The 22,251-nt window shown below is 35.4% G+C and overlaps 1 protein-coding gene across 2 annotated transcripts in view; it reads left to right on the forward strand.

Annotated features, from left to right (window-relative positions):
- The first annotated feature begins 15,067 nt into the window (after positions 1 to 15,067).
- The window catches only part of SAMSN1 (SAM domain, SH3 domain and nuclear localization signals 1), a 48,577-nt gene continuing 41,393 nt past the window's right edge, over positions 15,068 to 22,251 (forward strand). For both annotated transcript variants that reach the window (XM_082839338.1, XM_082839339.1), the window contains exon 1: positions 15,068 to 15,195. In XM_082839338.1, the coding sequence (XP_082695464.1) occupies positions 15,139 to 15,195 (57 nt within the window). In that variant the 5' untranslated portion in view covers positions 15,068 to 15,138. The remainder of the gene's footprint in view (positions 15,196 to 22,251) is intronic.

Below are 22,251 nucleotides of genomic sequence, written 5' to 3' on the forward strand. Positions count from 1 at the left end.
GTGATCCTTTTTGTTTGTTTCATAGGTGAGGAGGTACTGAGGAACTATATTGGTCAATAAGCTTCGGAAATGTTGCAGATTCTCTCCATTCCCCATCTCTAATCTGTGCTCCACATTTCAGCCAGAACCCATTCTGTAACACACAAATCTGGTCGCGTTGCTCTCTTGCTTCAGTAGTTTCCAACCCATATAAATTATGATCCCATTACATTCAAATCTATACTATTTAACATGTTGTATCAGTTTCCTAAGGCTACCATGATAAAGTACGCACCCTGAGTAGCTTAAAACAACAGATATTTATTATCTCACAGTTCTGGAGGTTAGAAGTCCAAAATCAAGGTGTTGACAGGGCCATGATGTCTCAGAAGCCTTTACAGAAGGATTTTTCCTTTTTTCTTCCAGCTTCTGGTAGCTCCAGGTTTTCCATGGCTTGTGGCAGCATAACTCCAATTTGTGCTTCCATCTTCACATGGCTATCCTCTCCCTGTGAGTTTTTATGTAGACTTTCCTTTGTGCATGTGTGTGTCCAAATTCCCTCTTCTTTTAAGGACACCTGTCATGTTAGATTAAGTGGTCACTTTAATCAAGGATGACCTCAATTGAACTAATTATGTCTGAAACAACCCTATTTCCAAATAAGGTCACATTCTGAAGTACTGGAGGTTAGAACCTCAACATAGCTTTTTGGAGGGATACGATTCAACCCATAACACATGGCCTCCAAATCCTTCATAGTCTGGCCTTAAGCCACCTGCCAGACCCATCATCCGTCTTTCTCCTCATTTCCCACACCCACTTGCTGTGGGGAATTACTCCTCACTCCCAGACCATACCAAACACTCTCATGCCTCTTACCCTCATATACTCTTCTTGCTGGAATCCCCCTGCATTTCCCCTTGTCTGCCTGGTAAACTCCTATTTGGCTCATTATTACATCAAGTACTCCTGAGAGTTTTACTTCCTTAGTAAAATTTTTCCTTATTTCTTCAGACAAATTAACAATGTGCCCTCTATGCTTTCCCTGCTCATATATCCTGGGTTGATACAAAACACATTATGTTGAATTGTCACTCTATTGGTCTGTCTTCTCACTAAACTGTAAACTCTTAGATGGCAGTGCCCATGCCTCTCCATCTTTGGAAACCTGGTAGACTGCCAGGCCCATGGTAGACATTCAAGACATATTTGTTAAACAAATAAGATAGGGCCCCACGTCCATATCTTGGAATACAACGAGAATGATGAGAAGAGTCGAGAAGTAATATTTTACTGCTGTGGGGCATTCAAGTCCCACTTAGTCTTCTCTGTGTTTGTTTGCTAGAGGGCTTTTGCCAAATCTGTCTCTCCAGGGCAAAACAGTGTGTCACAGGAAAGGCGTTAAAGCATATTAAGGGTTGCTACACTCATGATGGCCAGAGGTGTGATGGCTTAAAGACTAGCAACAGATTTCTACAGTTTCCAAACTGGTACCAACTCCAGGTGGATTGTATTCACCTACTGATTGTCAGCAGAGGAGATGACCTTTGCTGGCTGAAATAAAGAAGTTGGCTCTGCATGAACCATATGACATACTGACTGATTGTGCTAAGAGCTAGAAAAAAAAAATACACATTTTCCCCTAAGTATTTATCATCTTGTAAAGAAAGTTTATTTTCTCTTTCAAAGGAGAAGTGTTAGTTTTCTAAAATGTCATCTCCACAACGATGAGTTAACAAGTTCAAGTCAAGCTTTAATATTTAGAGAATTATGGGGCCAGCATTTTAGTGGAGATGGGACCAATATAATTTCTTTCAATAAGAAAGAAGATATTTCACTCCAGTGAATGTTTTGCAGGAAAGCTCCTAGGCTCAAAATTAGATGTCCTAGAATCAGGAGCCGAGTTGGTAGAAGAGGAAATTAGGTCTCCCATGTGCATAACATCAGGATAAACACTTTATTGGAAAGCTGTTATGGTAAAAACTTATGTTAAAAGATGTTCAGCCTTAAGAAAAAATGTGATATAAATCAATAATAGATCATACAGATGGCCAACAAACACATGAAAGGATGCTCAACATCACTCATCATTAGAGAAATGCAAATCAAACCTACAATGAGGACTTCCCTGGTGGCGCAGTGGGTGAGAGTCTGCCTACCGATGCAGACTACACGGGTTCGTGACCCAGTCCGGGAAGATCCCACATGCCACAGAGCAGCTGGGCCCGTGAGCTGTGGCCGCTGAGCCTGTGCGTACGGAGCCTGTGCTCCGCAATCGGAGAGGCCACAACAGTGAGAGGCCCACGTATCGCAAAAAAAAAAAAAAAAACTAAAAATAGAACTACCATATGACACAGCAGTCCCACTACTGGGCATATACCCTGAGAAAACCATAATTCAAAAAGAGTCATGTACCAAAATCTTCATTGCAGCTCTATTTACAATAGCCAGGACATGGAAGAAACCTAAGTGTCCATCAACAGATGAATGGATAAAGAAGTTATGGCACATGTATACAATGGAATATTACTCAGCCATAAAAAGAAATGAAATTGAGTTATTTGTAGTGAGGTGGATGGACCTAGAGTCTGGCATACAGAGTGAAGTAAGTCAGAAAGAGAAAAACAAATACCGTATGCTAACACATATATATGGAATCTAAAAAAAAAAAAAATGGTTTTGATGAACCTAGTGGCAGGACAGGAATAAAGACACAGATGTAGAGAATGGACTTGAGGACATGGGGAGGTGGAAGGGGAAGCTGGAGCGCAGTGAGAGATTAGCATTGACATATATACACTACCAAATGTAAAATAGATAGCTAGCGGGAAGCAGCCGCATAGCACAGGGAGATAAGCTCAGTGCTTTGTGACCACCTAGAGGGGTGGGATAGGAAGGGTGGGAGGGAGACGCAAGAGGGAGGGGATATGGGGATATATGTATACATATAGCTGATTCACTTTGTTATACAGCAGAAACTAACACAACATTGTAAAGCAATTATACTCCAATAAAGATGTTAAAAAAATAATAGATCTTTATCTTCATTAGCAAGGTATGTTGACATATCTCACTGATTTCTCCATTAAAGAGAGTTTTTTGAAAGTGGTTTATAGTCTGTGTGTTGCAAAATTTTTGCAAGATTTTTTTCTGATAATGTCTAGTTAAACAGTTATTCTGCCTGCCATAATCCTTTCTGGTTTTGAGGGGTACTAATTCTGAGATTTCAATCCTGATACTTGTTAATCCAAAGAAATGGCCTAAACTGCACAAACCTATAGAGTTGAGTTATTCATCTATTCAACAAACACTTCCTGACCTCTCCCTGTGCCAGGCACTGTGCTAGTGCTAGCAATAGGGGTGGCCTCTACCTTCTAGGTAACCAAGACAAACAAACAAACAAATAAAAGCAGTTAAAAAAAAGGTCAAGCACCTACGTGTATTTAGTTGGAGAAGGCCCTCTGTGGAGGTGACATGGAGGCTGATGCTTTAAGAATGACAAGGAGCCAGTCATGTGAAAGGGAAGGGAAGAGCACTTCAAACAAAAGAGAGGGCTTGACTAAAAGACCAAGACACAAAAGAACTGAACAGTGTCCAAGCACAGAGCGAAGACCAGCATGACTGGATCAGGGAAAGAAAGGAGACTGGCCCACACAGGCAAAGGCCATAGATGTCCAGGCCTTCCTGGTCATGAGAAAGTACGGAGTTTGTTTTCAAAGTGCAATTACAAATCCACAGTTAAATGCTTATCACCAAATCTAAGTGAAAGCAGAACTGAAGTCTTCTGTAGAAATTTCCCCCGGTTGGTGGCTGAGGATAAACAGCATATTCAAATATCATTATAGCATGTGACAATGAGAGAACAGCAGGTTAAACTAGCCATGGCACATGTACCAGCATTGGAAACCAGAGGCTAGACGTGTTCCCAAGAAGTTGGGTCACACTGTGACCACAATGTAGAATGAAAGTAGGACTTGAAAGCCTAGAAATCTAATGCTTTTCTACTATGTATTTGAAGGAGAGGGGATAAAACTAGCATTTGTTAAGATCTTCTATGTATCAGGAATTTTATATATATATTGTCTGATTTAATCCCAACAATAATCACACGAGGAAATACTGTTTTCCCCTTTTACCAATGAGGCAATTGAAAGTTGGAGAGGTCAAATGTTGGGCCCAAGTTTATATAGTTTGACTGAACTCAAACCTATGTCACTCTTCCAAAGTCCACACACTCTCATCACTTCACAGGGCCTCCAGAGAAGGGTGACATGAGGAAAAGCAGACCCCAAGCCAGTCTTGCTCAGCAGACGACTAGTAACCAGAGGGTGTAACTGCTGCAGCGGCTGCTTTGAGGGTCTAGAATCCCATGCCCTTGAAAATAAAAAAGGGAATCCTATTTCTTTTCAAATAGATGTTAGGTTTCAATTAATCAGTTAGTTTTCTTAGGCTGCTGGACACGGATGTTAACTTGGCTATTTGATTCACCACACTACTTGATTGACAAAGAAAAAACAGATTTTCCTTTCTCACAAGTATAGCTGCAAAAGTTATGGAAAGTTTTCATATTCGAGAAGAAAATAGAATTGAATTATGGGTAACATACTTGTAAAATCCTGTAAATGATCACTTGATTTCTCCCTTCCCAGAAATGACAAATACAAATGCTTTAAAATTAGAATGCAGAAGAATTCTCAAGAAGAAGGCTTCTGAGGACCTGTGTCTTGCTGTGGTTTCACACTTTATGTGGAAACCTCAGTCTGTATGTGTTGGGTTGGGGTGGGCAATGTCTACCTATTTATATCATATGTGGTCTCCTAAGAAGTTCTTCCATTACTCTTTGTATTAAAAGGTAAAGATGGAATTCCATATAAATGAACACATATATACATGCATATATACACATGTATACATACATATAAATACATATATATGCATACATATGATTTAAGTGTATGTATGTATGACACTGTGAAATTTGATTTTGCTGTATACAGTTTTACATTAAAAACCTTCACTACAATCATATTCTATTCATTTCTTTTGTAATTAAACTGATATGCAATTAAAGTATTCTATCTTAATTACAAAGTTGAAGGGATGAAGGTCCCATAAGGGGTTTTGATTAAGTAATAGGCTATACAGTTACTATCTCTTACAGCTTTAGCATAGTTTCAAATGTTAAGGTATGAAAAATAATCTGGTCACTCTTGAATCTGCTATAAATTTTTCCAATGAGTGAAGGTAGAAAGGAAATAGAAATAATTTTGTACTTCCTGTGTAAGAATAACTTCCTGAGGAAGCTTATATATATCTCACCAGGAGTATTTTATTAATACATTTTTCTTCAACAGGTAAAGAGAGGAAATCATGGTCTATTGATCAGCGTAGTCTACCTTCCTCTTGTGCTTCTGGGGAAAGAAGTACGAATTAAGCAGGGGATTTTTTATGGCTTTAGAAGTATTTTAAAGCCTACATTTTTTAATGGAATGAAAGATTTTTTAAATTCTATAGTGCTTTACAATTTCCAAAAGTTTCACACACTCATTGCTTCTCTCCCTGCTGGTAACCACGAGTTTGTTCTCTATATCTATGAGTCTGCTTCTTTTTTGTTTTATTGACTAATCTGTTGTATTTTTTAGATTCCACATATAAGTGATATCATGCAGTATTTGTCTTCCTCTGTCTGACTTATTTCACTTAACATAATGTGCTCCAAGTCCATCCTTGTTGCTGCAATTGGCAAAATTTCATTCTTTTTTATGGCTGAGTAGTATCCCATTGGGTATACATAGCATATCGTCTTTATCCATTCATCTGTTGATGGACACTTAGGTTACTTCTATACCTTGGCAATTGTAAATAATGTTGCTCTGAACATTGGGGTGCATGTATCTTTTCAAATTAGTGTTTTTGTTTTTTTCAGATACATACCCAGGAGTGGGATTGCTGGGTCATATGGTGGTTCTATTCTTAGTTTTTTGAGAAACCTCCATACAGGTTTCCACAGAGGCTGCACCGGTTTATATTCCCACCAGCAGTGTATGAGTGTTCCCTTTTCTCAACATCCTCTCCAATATTTGTTATTTGTGTTCTTTTTGATGATGATAGCCATTCTGACAGGTGTGAGGTGATATCTCATTGTAGTTTTGATTTGCACTTCCCTGATGATTAGTGAAGTTGAGCATTTTTCATGTGCCTGTTGGCTATCTATATTTCCTCTTGGGAAAAATGTCTATTCAGTTCTTCTGCCCATTTTTTTAACTGGGTAGTTTGGGTTTTTTGATGTTGAGTTATATGAGTTGTTTATATATGTTGGATATTAACCCTTTATCAGTCATATCATTTTCAAATAGCTTCTCCCATTCAGGTTGTATTTTTGTTTTGTTGAGGATTTCCTTTGCTGTGCAAAAGATTTTAAGTTTAATTAGGTCCCATTTGTTTACTTTTGCTTTTGTTTCCTTTACTCTAGGAGACAGACACCCCCCCCCCCAAATAATGCTGCAATTCATGTCAAAGATTGTTTTGCCTATGTTTTCCTCTAGGAGTTTGTAGTATCCAGTCTTACATTTAGGTCTTTAATCCATTTTGAGTTTATTTTTGTATATAGTATTAAAGAATGTTCTAATTTTGTTCTTTTACATGTAGCTGTCCAGTTTTCCCAGCACCACTTATTGAAGAGGCTGTCTTTTCTCCATTATATATTCTTGCCTCCTTTGTCATCGATTAACTGACCATAAGTGTATGGGTTTATTTCTGGGCTCTCTATTCTGTTCCATTGATCTATGTGTCTGTTTTTGTGCCAGTACCATACTGTTTTGCTTACTGTAACTTTATAATACAGTCTGAAGTCAGAGAGCATGATTCTTCCAGCTTCATTCTTCTTTCTCAAGATTGTTTTGGCTATTCGGGGTCTTTTGTGTTCCCATACAAATTTTTTAATTATTTGTTCTAGTCCTGTGAAAAATACCATTGATGTTTTGATAGGAATTGTATTGAACCTATAGATTGTCTTCAGTAGTATGGTCATTTTTAACAATATTAATTCTTCCAATCCAAGAACATGGTATATCTTTCCATCTGTTTTTGTCATCTTCAATTTCTTTCATCAGTGTCTTATAGTTTTCCAAGTATGGGTCTTTAACCTCCTTAGGTAGGTTTATTTGCAGGATTTTATCCTTTTTGATGCAATGGTAAATGGGATTGTTTCCTTAATTTCTCTTTCTGATAATTCATTGTTACTGTATAGAAATGCAACAGATTTCTGCATATTAATTTTGTATCCTACAACTTTACCAAATTCATTGATGAGCTCTAGCAGTTTTCTGGTGGTGTCTTTAGGATTTTCTATGTAAAGTATCAAGTCATCTACAAAAAGAGACAGTTTTACTTCTTCCTTTACAATTTGGATTCCTTTTATTTGTTTTTCTTCTCTGACTGCTGGGGCTAGGACTTGCAAAACTATGTTGAATAAAAGTGGCAAGAGTGGACATCCTTGTCTTGTACCTGATCTTAGAGAAAAAAAACAAAGGATTTTAATTGTACATGTACTATGATCCGATAAAAATTAATTTAAAAATGTTTTTATGCAAAGTTAGTTCAATTTGTTCAGTCAGTATTGTACTATGAACAGAATTTCCTTTTAGCCTAATGAGGCATAATTCAGGAGGTACTAGATTATATTTTTAGTTTAAAAATTACTTTGAAGATTTTTAATAAAAACATTTCTTATTGTTTTAGACTATCTATAAAGAATGAAAAGGCAAACTATTTTCTCAGGATACTCTATTTCTGTGCTTGTGAGAAGAATCTGAAAATGTAGAGAGAACACAATTACTTAAATGTGAAAATGGATTTCTATTGAAAAGCTTCATGTTTTTACCTGCCTTCTTCCTACTGTGTCATACCAGTAGCCATGTCCTATGTCAATCTTAAAAATTATAAGGTTGAAGTGGTAGTGATAGGGATCAGTTTTATGTAATTAGCTACATGCTTCATGTAATTAGGAGTTTAGCAAATAAGATAAAGAACACAAATGTTTTAAAGGGCAGAATTAAAGAAGGGAGTTGGAGGTGATAAAAATGTGAATAATTGGCAAAGCTAGACTTTGCTTAAATGTAGCATATCATCTATATACAGTTACCAAAAAGATGCAAACCCACAAATACAAAGACATTTGGTAAAAGGATAGGAGAAGAGATGCCAACTAATGTTTGGGATGATGGAAGGTGAATGGAGGATTGGAGCAAGGCAATCTCAGAACCTGCAGAAAAGGATGCTGCAATGAAGTGAGTTAGTGTGCACCAAAGAGTCCCTCAGAGCCCCAGCATTTGAAGCCTGCAAGGAAACTAACCTGCTCCTTCACAGCCCATCCAGGACAGGGGAGGATTATTACCTGCAGAACTTAAATGATCTCAGAGAACAGAATTTCAGAAGCTGCCATTTAGGGTTCTCCTGATAAAAAGGCTTCTTGCTGTCTGATCACTTAACAAGCCCACCCATTTACACAGAGCTTCCAGTCAGGATTTTTATACCATACTCTTAGTGATGTATCAACAACCAAAAATCACTAGACATTTGAAGAAAGCCTCAAAGATGAAAGACAGTGGTCAAAGCAAACAGTGGTCAAAGAAATCAGAAAGAGACAAAAACAACGAAAGGAACAGAAGGAAATTATAAAAATGGTAATTAATAACCTCAGATATATAAGAGAACCTATTCCATTTATATTTTAGTTCTTCGTGTTTTAGTACACGCCAGGCACTTTTCTACTAACTTTATAATAGTGTCTTTAATCCTCAGAGCAATTCCTTTGAGGTAGGCACTACTATCATGTCCATTTTATAGGAAGGCTACGTAACTAGCCAAGGACATCTTAGCAAATGGCAGAGCCAGGATTTGAACCCAGGCAATCAGCTTAAAGTCCACCCTCTTAACCATTACATTTTACCTCCTTTCCAAGAATTAAGAATAGAATGTTCTCAAAACCTCACTTTTCTTCAGTTAGTTTTTAAAATATATTGCTATTAAAATATACCCTTGAAGTAAAAGCTAAGACCTCAAAAATAACCTGTACCCATCTACACTAACCCCCCATTCCATCCCCTGACTCTCTGCACCCAAGTAAATCATTACACTAAAAGCTATGTTCCTCACTCCTTTATTTTTTATACTGTGTATGTATTTTTCTAAAGAGCATCATGCTATATGCAATTCTTCTGTGAAATGTTCTTTTTGCTTAATATTGTATTTCCAATATTCATCCATATCGTTGCATGTTAATTGATTTCATTAATTGTTACTCCTGTATTTAAAAAAAGAACAAAGTGTTATGAAAGGAAACAATAAGAAATTTTACAAAACAAAAAATTTTTTTTATAAATTTATTTTTGGCTGTGTTGGGTCTTCGTTGCTGCACACGGGCTTTCTCTAGTTGCAGCGAATGGGGGCTACCCTTCATTGTGGTGTGCGGTCTTCTCATTGCTGTGGCTTCTCTTGTTGCAGAGCACGGGCTCTAGGCACATGGGCTTCAGTAGTTGTGTCATGCGGGCTCAGTAGTTGTGGCTCATGGGCTCTAGAGTGCAGGTTCAGTAGTTGTGGCACACGGGCTTAGTTGCTCCACGACAGGTGGGATCTTCCTGGACCAGGGTTCAAACCTGTGTCCCCTGCATTGGCGGGCAGATTCTTAACCACTGTGCCACCAAGGAAGTCCCAAAACAAAATATTATAGTTAAAAGAAAATATTTATTAGAATAATTAGTGGAAAAATAATGGAATTTCCTAGAAAATTAAAAGAAAAAATGAAGAAGGGGAAGGAGAAGGGGAAGAAGAACAAGGAGGAAAAGAAGAAGGAGAAGGAGGAGGAGGGGGAGGAGAAGAAGAAAACAGAGAAATATAATACAATGAGCATATCAGTTGGGGTGTCTAACACTGTACTAATAAGATTTCCAGAAAAAGAGAACAGAGAAAGAGATGAAGAATTTATTAAAGAAACAGACCTTAAGGTTGTATGTTTCCAGTTTGAAGAGCCATTGAGAGAGCAGTGCAGGGAAAGAAAAAATAAACTATATCAAGACACAATATGACATTTTAGGACATACCAAGGATAAAAGGAATATATATATGTATGTATATATACATATATATATGTATATATACATATATATATATTTTTTCTTTCTCTCCAATGTCATTTGTCTTCTCAACAAAAACTTTGGAAGCTAGAAGACAATGGAGAGGCTGTCTAAATTCTGCAGAAGAATAAAGTTAGAATTCCAAGTCAAGATAGCATTCAAATGTTAAGGATCTACAAGGTCCTAAAACATTTCCATTAGGGAGGTGTGTTTCTGCAAATGAAAGAATAGACAAAAAAGATAATGTGAGATTCAAGTCAAAGAGGATCCAAACCAAGAGGTGATTGAGAATTTCCATTTAAGTCTCAGTACTGCATACTTAGAGATCAATCACACCCCACTGAAACCAGGAAAAAATAAATTTGAAATGTTTGAGCACTTAAAATTATAAGTATGGTGACTGAACTTAAATGTTCAAAAAAACTCAGTTGATAAATTTGTTGGGGGCATTTATTTGGGATATGTTAGCAATTATGAACTCCAAAAATAAACAGCAAGGGAACACAAAACAATAAACATAATTTTACTTATCCATGAACAATATTTATAAAATAACAATAAGTAATGATTTAACTAAATAATTATAAGAGAGTAGGGAAGTGAAAGGAGTACAAAATCCTCAAGGACAAAAACAGGAATCAATAGACAACGTCTAATACATAAATCAAGAAAGTGTGGGCCTATCATGTAGAAAAATGAATTTAACCAATGAGAAAAATGGTTTTAATACTGGATGGATAAAACAAAGAATTGAAATAAGAACTCTGGGTGTATAAACGGATGTCACAGGGAGCTACTGTTTTTTCAGTTTTTAGGGTAAACATTTCAGTTTTTACAAGATGTTAAATGACATTTAGAAGTGTAAAAGGGAAACATATTATAGAAATGAGAAGATTATAACTATAATTTGGGTGTGACATTGAGGCAAGCAAAGATTGTAAGATTAAAAGTCAAAGGTTAAGAGAATAATAAATATTTTTTAGAAACATAAATTGGGGAGCTATAGCTCCAGATCAAGGAGAAAATAGAATATGCTTATGGTAGTAACTTCAGAGATAATATCAATTCATAGATGGATGCTTTATCAAAAGCCATCAGCAGGGAACTTCAGAACCTAGGGAATTTCATATCATGTAGACAAATCTAATCTGTGCTCCAACCCTGATTTTTATAAGTGTGAAATTAGAAAAAATGATTTTAAAGATTGCTTTGAGAGGATCTGGACTCTTTACTCAGAGTCACAACAAGGTAGCCTGGGTGGGAGAAGAAAATTGAAGAGGTAGCAGTTTTGTCTATGTGGTACTGAATCTTAATTAAATAGGGTTCTAGATAGTTACACACTTACTGGTTTGATATTTTTATACACACCTACTGATTGAAACACTCTTTCCAACCAATAGCTCAGCATTACCTTCCCTCTCCCCAGTCTTTACCATTCCAGACCTTAACCCCTAAATAAATCACTCCCATTTTATGGCAGGTCCTTAGGCATAACTATGGTATAGAGTGATGTTTATGAGCTGAGATTTTTGGATTGAACCTTGACTCCACCACTTCCTAGCTGTGCAAACTGGGCACATTACCTAACCTCACCTGGAAGTTGAGGATGACAATGTTAGTACCAGCTTATGGAGATTTTTTGAGGATTACATGGGAAATATGAATAAAGCACAATGCAAGGCATATAATAAGCACTCAAAATTAATAGTCATCATTATTATTATTAACTTTGAGAATAAGAAGATGTCATGAATATTAAATTTTTAATCATGAATGTATGAAACTTTGTTTTATCATTACTTATTACGGCAACCACTTAGAAAGTATATATTTATAATTTGTTGAAATAATCTGAGTAATTTGCATATATTTTAAACTTAGATCCCCTAATTGTTTTATTCAGTGATGAACTGGAACACCTCATTTTTTGTTTACTAAGTCTTCTCTTATGTTGTTTTCAAACATCTTGCCATGCATAGATGTGATCTAAGAAGTTCTTCCTCTGTTTCAAAAGAGTTTCTTCCTGTATGATTCTTTAGGTTCACCATTCATCTTAGACTGTTGGTCCTTTTTATTTATCTCAATTCTCTGTTTCTTCTACAACTAAGATAGTGAGGTAATGTGCCACATTATCTCTTTAGAAATTTAAATAAGAAATAATGTCACAAGGCCAGGTTCTCTCCCAAGAGGCTTCCCAAGATATCTAGGGCCTCACCAGCAGCTCTCCTCTAACAGAAGCATAATGTTTGTAGCACACCAAGAGTGGATCCTTTTTGGGATACACTCTGATTAACCACCATAGTATTTTTAAAATTTACAGTGAGAAATAGCAATTGCAGAGTTTCTGGGACTTGTTGTCTCTATGAACTGCATTCTCTTTCTGCTGACAGGAATTAATCTGTGATTTGAATTTGGATAGCAAACTATCAATAAATATTTATTGGACTGCTGAAACAACTCTTTTATGTCTCACTTTACTTTCTCATAAAATACACCCCAATAGCTGTCATTTGTTTGCAATTTCTTTAAAATGTTGCCTTACCCACTATGATGCAGAAATTGTAACCGACATATATGCCACGAAGTCCCAGCCTTTTTTCACCTTGCCTGTGTTAAGACCATTAAGGTAATGTGTGAAAACAAAGCAATGAGACTTTGCTCTTTTGCAATTTCCCTGTTTGAGAACATGTCTTAAGCAACATGTGGCTTCGTGGTTCCATCATGACAGCGAATTTGCGTGCTCAATACTGACTTTCTACCTCATTTCTGTTCTATATACCTTTGACTTTAGAATTTGCTATATCACTCTGGGTCATTCATTAAATATCTTGATAGCACCATACTTCCACAAAATAGGAGATAATCGATCACAGCATTTGCTACTCTGTCACCTGAGATTTTCCGAGGACCAATATGTTTAATACAGATTGTAATAGCACCTCAAATGTCACACCTGTTTTTAATCTCTGGAAAACATCTTTCTCGAGTAGAAGAGAAAGTTGGAAAATTGCTTTTCCCATCTTTAATTCTGAGGGAAAAAAATTTCAAGCTTTATTTACATTTTAAATATTTCTTACAGTATTAATGATGGTAAAAAGGCCTAGAGATCATAAATTGAGATTTTCCTACAAGCCGCTTGAGTGCAATACTTTTAAAAGCGGCATATAGTCCAGCTGTGGTCACCATGAATGTGAGTGTTCTCTATTCTTTACTTGTGATTATAGAAATACAATCTATAGCAAACATTATCCCAAACATAACTGTTTGAAATCCATGAACATTTCTTGACATAAAACATTTCTTAAATAAGTACATTCTTTATTGGCATTTCCTTTTATTCTCACCAAAATCCTAACATGTGATTAGCACATTATCATTCCCGTGTTATTGTCTGAAGTCCAAAATTGAATTAAATTTCTACTCAGAGGTGAAGAAATGGGGCCACAGAGGTTGCAAATGTTTCAGTTAAGAAATACTTTTTTCATGACTTTCAATTTCTGAAGAAATGAAAAAAAAATTTACTTAGATCACTGCCGTAACTTAAGCCCCAACAGAAAGTCTGAAAGGAAGCATACTTCTAGGGAATTACCCAACCTCAGAGTCCTCAGGTTTTTCAGTGTTATCCTCTGTGTCATTATTTTGAAAATACCAGCCTGGTTACCCTCTGTGTCATTATTTTGAAAATACCAGCCTGATAATTCTTGAAAAATATAATTCCGCTTTTAATATCCAGAAGAAGAAGCATATTAACCATAATCTTGACAAGTGTATTCCTTCAATTCTGCTATAGAACATAAACTATTTTTAGCTAGTCAGGAGGCTCGATATATTGTCAGACAGCACACAACAGATGCTCAATTTAATATTCGTTAAATGAATCAGTGAAATTTGGAAACTAGAACTGGGTTTCAGAGAGTAGGGTCTTAGAGGTATGAGGAAAGACTGAGAAATAGAGTCAGCTGATTTGTAGAGAAGCTGCTCGTTAAGAATATGGTACCACTGTTTTTCACCCCAGGGGTTTTATAAACAAAATCTAAGTTGATATCCTTTACAAGCCGGTTCTAACAGAAGTGGAATTTCAGACATTTTACAAGTCTCCCTTTGGTAAATCACTAATTAATAAGAAATCTTGAACTTCTTGCTTTTACTTCCTATGTTGGTTTTGACATTATAATAAAAAAGTTAAACCCTTTAGTTTGATAGGGAAAGTCTTTCTAAGCCTTATTAGCTCTCTTCCAGGCCCGTTAAATAAGGACTTGGGATGCTTCATTTGAAGGTACCATTGATCCATTGGATCACCACTCTAACAGCAATTATCAGCATATGACAAAGAAGTTTGTAGCAGAAGGACATCTGGTTAATTGAGGGACTGTTTAATTGATTTCCATATTAATCAGAACTTTACAAAAGTAACAATATGCATAATCATTTAATTCTGGATTCATATTCCTATTTATATGAATTTCATCCATACTCTATTTTTTTAATGTGCATACATGCTTTAAATAGGATTAGTATTGTTTAAAGTCTAGCTTATTATGTCTTCCAATAAAGTTTACCTAGGAAGCAAAATTGACTACCTTGAGTATTCTCTTCATTTTTAAATACTAAAAAGCTCACATTTCAAGTTTTGTTTCATTTATTGGCTCAGATGTTTTCTTCCCTCTACCTGTGGAATGTTATAGATTTTTATTTTTGTATCAACTGAAAAAATGCACTTTATTTGGAAATCTTCATGGCCCTTGTAAACGCAGGCATGTCAAAATGTGAGATTTAAGAATCTACCTAGTAGAATACAGCAGGAACAGAACGTTAAAGAGTTACCAAAGAATTACCGTTAAAAAAAAACCAAAAAAAACTTCACCCGTGTATATGTGAAGTCATATCCTGACCAAAAGAGGAAGTGGCAGGTTACTAGGCTCAAACTTATCTGTGGCTCTACATCATAGATAACATACTGCTGACCGTCTTCAGTTGTTTCTGTAACAACAGAAAGTGCACTCACTCGGAGTAGTCTGAATTCAAAATGCTGAAGAGAAAACCATCCAATGTTTCAGAGAAGGAGAAACATCAAAAACCAAAGGTAAGGTAATTTCATACATAGTCGGACAAAACCAACATGTTTAATAGAATACACACGCACACACATTGTTCTTATCTGTCAGTCATAAATCAATTCAACCATAGGGTTGAATCCCTCATGGCAAATATGGAAAAAATTGAATTGCTAAGTTAAGTTTAGGTGTTAAATAATACCTGACAATTATTGTCTCTGTAATTTTATCTTATAGGGCATATTTGATTATTTACATCTGTAACTGAACTTTGAGCTTGTATTGTCAGCTTCATGGAAATCATTTTGGTGGTCTCTTTTTGAAAGGCTGATATTATGAAATCTTGGTGTACATTTCTAATAACTATAAAGGTGTCAAGGTCTATTTAACAATCTACCAAGTGCATTTTATCTCTTGCATTCTCAGCTCTTCATAATATATTTAATTATGAGGCTGTAAAATGGAGGTGTTTTGATTAAATATTTAATTTTTTTCATTTTTTCAGACTAAAATATGATAGCTTGTTGTAGAGGTTATTTTTTCTACCCTCTCTCTCTTGAACTAACTCCACTACTAGAGAGAGGACTGGGTTGTGTTTGGGAAACATCAAAACCCCATAAATGTATAGATTTGACAAATTGGTTCTATTTGAAATGTTACCCTACTCTTTGTATTGAAAATAATTACTACTTAAAAAGTAGGATATGAGATAACAAAGTTTACATTCTATTGTAGAACTATAAATTAGTTTCATTAATAACATAAAAGAAAATATCTGTGAAATACTGGTGTCAGAGAAGTTTTCCAAAACCTGTACATTTTTTGAGTTTCTTAGGTAAATAACAATTTAAATCTGCTTGTGAATAAACAATAACTGAGTTCAGGTGTCTTTTTAGAGGACTGATTTATTATCAATTATTGACCTTTATTTGCTAGGCACCATTCAGAGAGAAAGGAGTTGGGAGTTGATTGTGAACTTTGAATTGTCGTGACGTTGAACAATCGTCTATGTTTTATAACTCTTTGCAAGTTACCACACAACCTCTCTGAATAAAACTGAAAATAAATGATTGCCAGTCTTTGAAAACTAAGAATAAATGATTTTCAATATTAATTCCTTCTGACACAAAAATCTGATAAAGGGTAGGCAAGCATCTCTAGTTAAAAATACAGCTGGGGGCTTCCCTGGTGGTGCAGTGGTTGAGAGTCCGCCTGCCGATGCGGGGGACAAGGGTTCGTGCCCCGGTCCGGGAAGATCCCATATGCCGCGGAGCGGCTGGGCCCGTGAGCCATGGCCGCTGAGCCTGTGCGTCCGTAGCCTGTGCTCCACAACAGGAGAGGCCACAACAGTGAGAGGCCCGTGTACCGCAAAGAAAAACCAAAAATACAGCTGGATAACATAGCATGATTTCTTTTTCCTTAATAAAATAAAAATTCAAGGTAACATTTCCCAAAGAATACAACAAAGTTTTTAAAAACATTACTTACCTTTCTGTTCAAGATTATTTTTACATACAATTTGCTTGATTAAACACAACCAATATTGAGTTGACAGTAGTAAGTTTTAAGGAGATCACAAAAATTAATATGAAGCAGTGGTTTCCCTCCAAGTATTTAAAATTTAAAGTTAGAGTATCTCATAAGAACTCTATTATGTAGTGAACTACTATCATATTTATGTCATTGAACAATTTTCAAAATGATACTTTAGTCTATGATCATCATTTGCCTTAATTGTAGGAACTATTGTAATAGAAGTGGTATATTGTTCATCTTACTGACTTACTTATTCATAAATGTAAAAATATATTTGATAAAATATACATCTGGTAACAAAATATATCACAGAAAATAGTCACACCGGAAACATTAACTTTTGCTATGAATGAATTCCTGTTTCCTTTAGATGGATGGTTTCATTTTATATGAATTTAAAGAGCTATGTGAATGTATATTCACATGTTCATACCTTCCAGATCAACTAAATCCTTTCCTTTTAATATGGAGGTGATATTTTTCCAATTATTATAATTATGTGTTAGAAACAACTTTGCTTTAATTCACATTTAGTTTACTGGGTAATTTTCTTTGTGTATTTTATGGAAAAAGAGCCAAATCCCTAAGAGATGGCAGAGACTCCTACAAATAAATGGCTAGTAGAGTGAGGACTGCAGATCCCTTCATCTACTAGAAGGGAACATAGGGCCTGTGTCTAGAAAGATAGAATAGGACCATCAAGAAATCAGTCTGAAATGTAGGGAATCTCCGTCTACATTAATTGACTACATACCAGACAATCATTCACATCTCTTGACCTGGAAACATACATTCCTTGTGCTATACTCTTTCAAAATTTCTGAGAAAGATTTCCTTGCTTTTTAACTGTAAATGCTAAAGTAGGTAAGAAGCAACAACATTAAAAATGAGGTGACTATTATTTAGTCATGCAGCTCATGTTAACTTCTGTGGGTTGTAGTTCAGGTGACCTAATACCCAATTCAAATGGTGAGTGAATATTATACCTAATGTTATTCCTTAAATAAAAGTTACAAAACTGTTCATTTGAAAAAGTAAGTAAATGGAGAAGGACTTTGTTATTAGTATTTTTAAATATGTCCTGTGGTTGTAAGAAAGTTCAAAACATTCATGGATATAAAATGTAGCAATAGATTTTATAAGTCCGTATACAAAATAATTTATTATTTTCTTATATTCACAAGACTTATCAATAAAGATATCCATGAATCAAAAAAAATCAGAACCCATTAAAATATCATTTTACCATCTATAATTTATTAATATGTTTCCCTTTTCACCTTTTATTCTCCTCTGTTTCTCCATTTTTGGTATGGGTTCTTTCCTTCAAATAACTCATAAATAGGACAAAGAGCATTCATATTTATTATAAGAGATTCATAGTGTAGGTTAAAAAGGAGAGACCAGAAATATTCCATAAGGGAAACTGTTATAATTCATGTCTCAGAACTCTCTATGGCATATTAGTAAATTCCAAATTAAGAAAGATATTTGATAAATTTCTTTTTGATAAATGATTAAGTATTCTACATTTAGATTAGTCAATCAAAAATAGCCTTTCTTAACATACTTGCAAGGTACTGTACTTTCCTTTTTGAATTTTGTTTTCACCTCATCATCACTAGTGCCCACTACTGATTGTGAATTAAAAAAATAAGCATATCTAGTATGCAGAGTGCAAAAGATATGATCTCATTACACTCAATAAATCTTTAAATTATAGAACATAATTTTCCTTAACTCTTTTTCCAACTAAAATGTTTTAGTTTGCTATATTTACTGTGAGGTTATGATGTACCAGTGGCTGTGTTTAGAGCTTTTTGTACATTAATTTATTTAATATTTGTAACATTTCTGTGAGAGAATAACTTTTATTTAGCCTTATAGATGAGAAGGCATAGAGAAGGTTAATGAACTTAAGCAAAGATGCACAGATAAAAAATAAAACTCTGTTGTATGAAATACATATGTCAATTTCTGGCACTCCTGTTCTTAATTATTATGCCACCATTACAAGCATAGGGACCGTAGATATTATTTCTATTTCTGTCTTAATCACCAGCTAAGTTTTAAAGAAAACTGGGAGAGCATATTTTTAAGAGCCTCTCTCTGTCAGGTGGAAAGGAATTTAGAGGTCCTCCATTCCTGTCTCTGACTAAATGCCAGAATTCCACCTATTAAATCCCTCCAGGTGTCCATCCAAGCTTTAAAACTTAAAATTGTAAAACAACAATAAGAACAACTTTATTAGCATTCAAATGTTCAAATTGTCAAAAAAATCATGACCTAGTATTGAGATAGTTAAACGCATGTATTTCCCTCCTAAATCTAGTATAACACCTTTAATGTAGTAAGCTCTTAATAAGTATTTGGAAAGTGAATGAAGTTTCTTGATTCTACTGTATGCAACCTGGTTCAAGTATGAATACTGACTAGTACTATGTATTTTCATTATTCTTGGTAGCAAGCTTGTTAGTGTGTACATAAGAAAGTTTGTATGCTTGTGAGTAAATACAATTGTAAATCATTTCTAAGTTTTATTTTAAGAAAACCTCCAATAAAATAAATGTTGTGCAAGAATCCCTAGAGAGTCCCATTGTTACATAACAAGTAGACCATTGTTCCAGGTTAGGGAATATGGTAGAAACTTTGAAAATAGAAAAGGAATAGACACCACAGATGAAGCTCTGCTCCTGTAATTAGAACAGGCTGACCTTTATTTGGCTGGGATTAATGATCTGTGTTAATCAATCTTAACTCAGGTTTTTCTTTGAGTAAAGGAGATTCAAATACCACTGTTATTTTAAAGGGAAACACTGATATAATGGCAGCTCTGGAAATAGTTGTTTCTTTGTTTTTTTTTTACCATTTCTTAAAATCTAAAGTGCATACTAAATGAGACACCATTAGTGTCACAGATGCTAATTTTCACTAGCAATGACTGAAGTGGCATTCTTTCCCATTTGCATTTGATCCTAGCAATGATGAGGGGTGATGAGTTGATTATGAGTTGTTTTCACTGTACTGCCCGCTGTGCAAATTTATGCTCCTAGACAAGGATGACACATAGTTGTGGCATTTAAGAGCTTTCTTCATTGCTTTTCCTATCAAGACTGTTAAGATACATTTTTAACTCTTATCTAACCAGGTATAAGAAAAGAGAAGAAGTATTTATGTGAACCGGTGCTTACTTTAGGCCAAGTACTTGCACAAGGGGTTTATGGAACTCCCTCCGCCACCTAATTTACAGAAAACAGCACTGTAGCTGTGAAAAATTTTGTCCAAGATATCATGGCTAGCAAAAAAATTGATTTGAGATTATTCGGGGCGGCTTTTCTTTTTCTAAACCTGTGGGTTTCCCCCCTGCTACTTCTTTTTGCGTCATCATCTGGGGTATAATTTTCAGACTTTAATTTATGTTTCTTCAGTTGAATGTTTTGGCTTTTCAAACAAAGTGATTCCAAGTAAGGTATGTGATATACAATGTAAGTAATATTTTGAATCCACTTTTCCCATTAGAAAAATGGTGGGTATAAATAAATGTTTATCTTTACTTTGGGTTATTACCCCCCTGTTCCCCTAAAAAATCTCTCTAAAGGTTCTCTTCACTTCTGTATTTAGTTAGTATTTGTGTCATATTTGTTTTCCAAGAAATATTTAAAGTAAATTATAATGCAAACCTAAAGACAAATAACATAAGACAGAAGAAAATGGAGTATAGACCACAGTAAAACGTATTACAGGGCCACCAAGTTTGAGTTGAATATGTATCTAAGTATTGCTACTCATTGTGGTCCTACAGACTAGCAACACTGGCATTCCAGGAGTTTGTTAGAAATGCAGATTCTCTGGCCTACCCCAGGCCTATTAACTCAGAATATACATTGTAGTGAGATACCCAGGAGCTCTGTGAGCACTTTAAAGTTTGGAAATGATTTCTACATTGATGGTTCTCAACCTAGGTTGCACATTTGAATCACTGAAGAGCTTTAAGAAATACTGATGATTGGGTTTCTTCTTCAATATTCTAATTTACCTAATGTATAATGTACCTGAGCATCAATAACGTTTAAAGTTTCCCAATCTGGAGATATTTTTTTCTACTAATCTCTTCAAAGAACTTAAAAGTTAATTCACTCCTTCCTTCCTTCATTCTTCAAAGCAATAGATATCTACTGAGTGCTTACTATGAACAATATAGACCATATGCTGGGAATACAGTGGTGAATAAAACAAAGACCCCTGGCCTCATAGGATTTATATTTACTGGGGGTGACAGACAATAAACAAGATGAATATGTTAAATACAGAGTAGGCTAAGTGATGGTAAGTGTTAAGAAGAAAAGGAAGAATACGAAATACAAAGAACCAGGGAAGACTTGGTGAGAATGGGACATTTAAAAAGGGACCAGAAGGGAATGAAGTGCTGGCCATGAGATTGGCTGAGGAAATCTTACTCCAGGCCCAGGGATGAGCAAGACCAAAAGCCTTTTTTTCTTTTAAATTAATTTTTATTAGAGCAGAGTTGCTTTACAATGTTGTGTTAGTTTCTGCTGTACAGCAAAGTGAATCAGTTACACGTATACATATAGCCCCTCTGTTTTGGATTTCTTTCCCATTTAATTCACCACAGAGCATTGAGTAAAGTTCTCTGAGCTATACAGTAGGTTCTCATTAATTATCTATTTTATACATAGTAGTGTATATATGGAGTGTCCCTGGTGTGTTTGAGAAACAATGGATAAGAATACACAAGGGGAAGAGCAGTCACACAGAGATGTAGAGGGCCTTCTAGGTCATTATAAGGATTTGAGCTAGTATTAAAAGACTTTGAGAAGGGAAGAGAAGGATCTGGCTTATATTTAGTGGGTTTATTCTTGCTTTTGTGTTTCAAATACACTGAAGAAAGTGAGGGAGGAAGCAGGGAAAGGAGACCCTTTAGGAAGCTATTACAGAAACTAGGAAAGAGATAATGGTGGCTCAGACAAGGGAAGTGACAGGTGGATGTTGAGAAGATGTTGAATTTGGGATTTATTTGTACATACTGTATACATCTAGATATATAAGAAAGGAACTTACCACATGGGCTCTAAAGGTGGTAAAGAGAAAAGCTGCCCCTGCTCTGCACTGTTCTTTCTTCCAGCTGGTGCCCACACTTCAAGGAGAAATGCCCTCATCCCTCTGCTCCCAGCCACCAGAAAATTACCCCCATACTGATATGCCACTTCCCAAAAGTTTCTACCTCTTTCTTCAAAATACAATTTTCTATTGAATTTAATTTTCATTTCTGGGGTAACTTGAATCAGAATAGATGAACTAATAATTTGCTTATTTCACCTTGTTGAATTGTTTGAAAGAGGTAAATAATTTTAGCCTTGAAAAATTATCTTCAAACAAAGTATCAATTCACTCTAGCCATCCCATTTTATAGAACATGAATCTGTAATCAAGTTTTATTTCAAGCAAGTAGCAAAGGGTTAGTACCAAATAGATGGCTATATCTGAAAAAAACACAGTGCCCAGATGATACATAGAAAGTTCTGGAGACA

The sequence above is a fragment of the Leucopleurus acutus genome (genome assembly GCF_964270905.1).
Source record: "Leucopleurus acutus genome assembly, chromosome: 5".
NCBI lineage: Eukaryota > Metazoa > Chordata > Mammalia > Artiodactyla > Delphinidae > Leucopleurus > Leucopleurus acutus.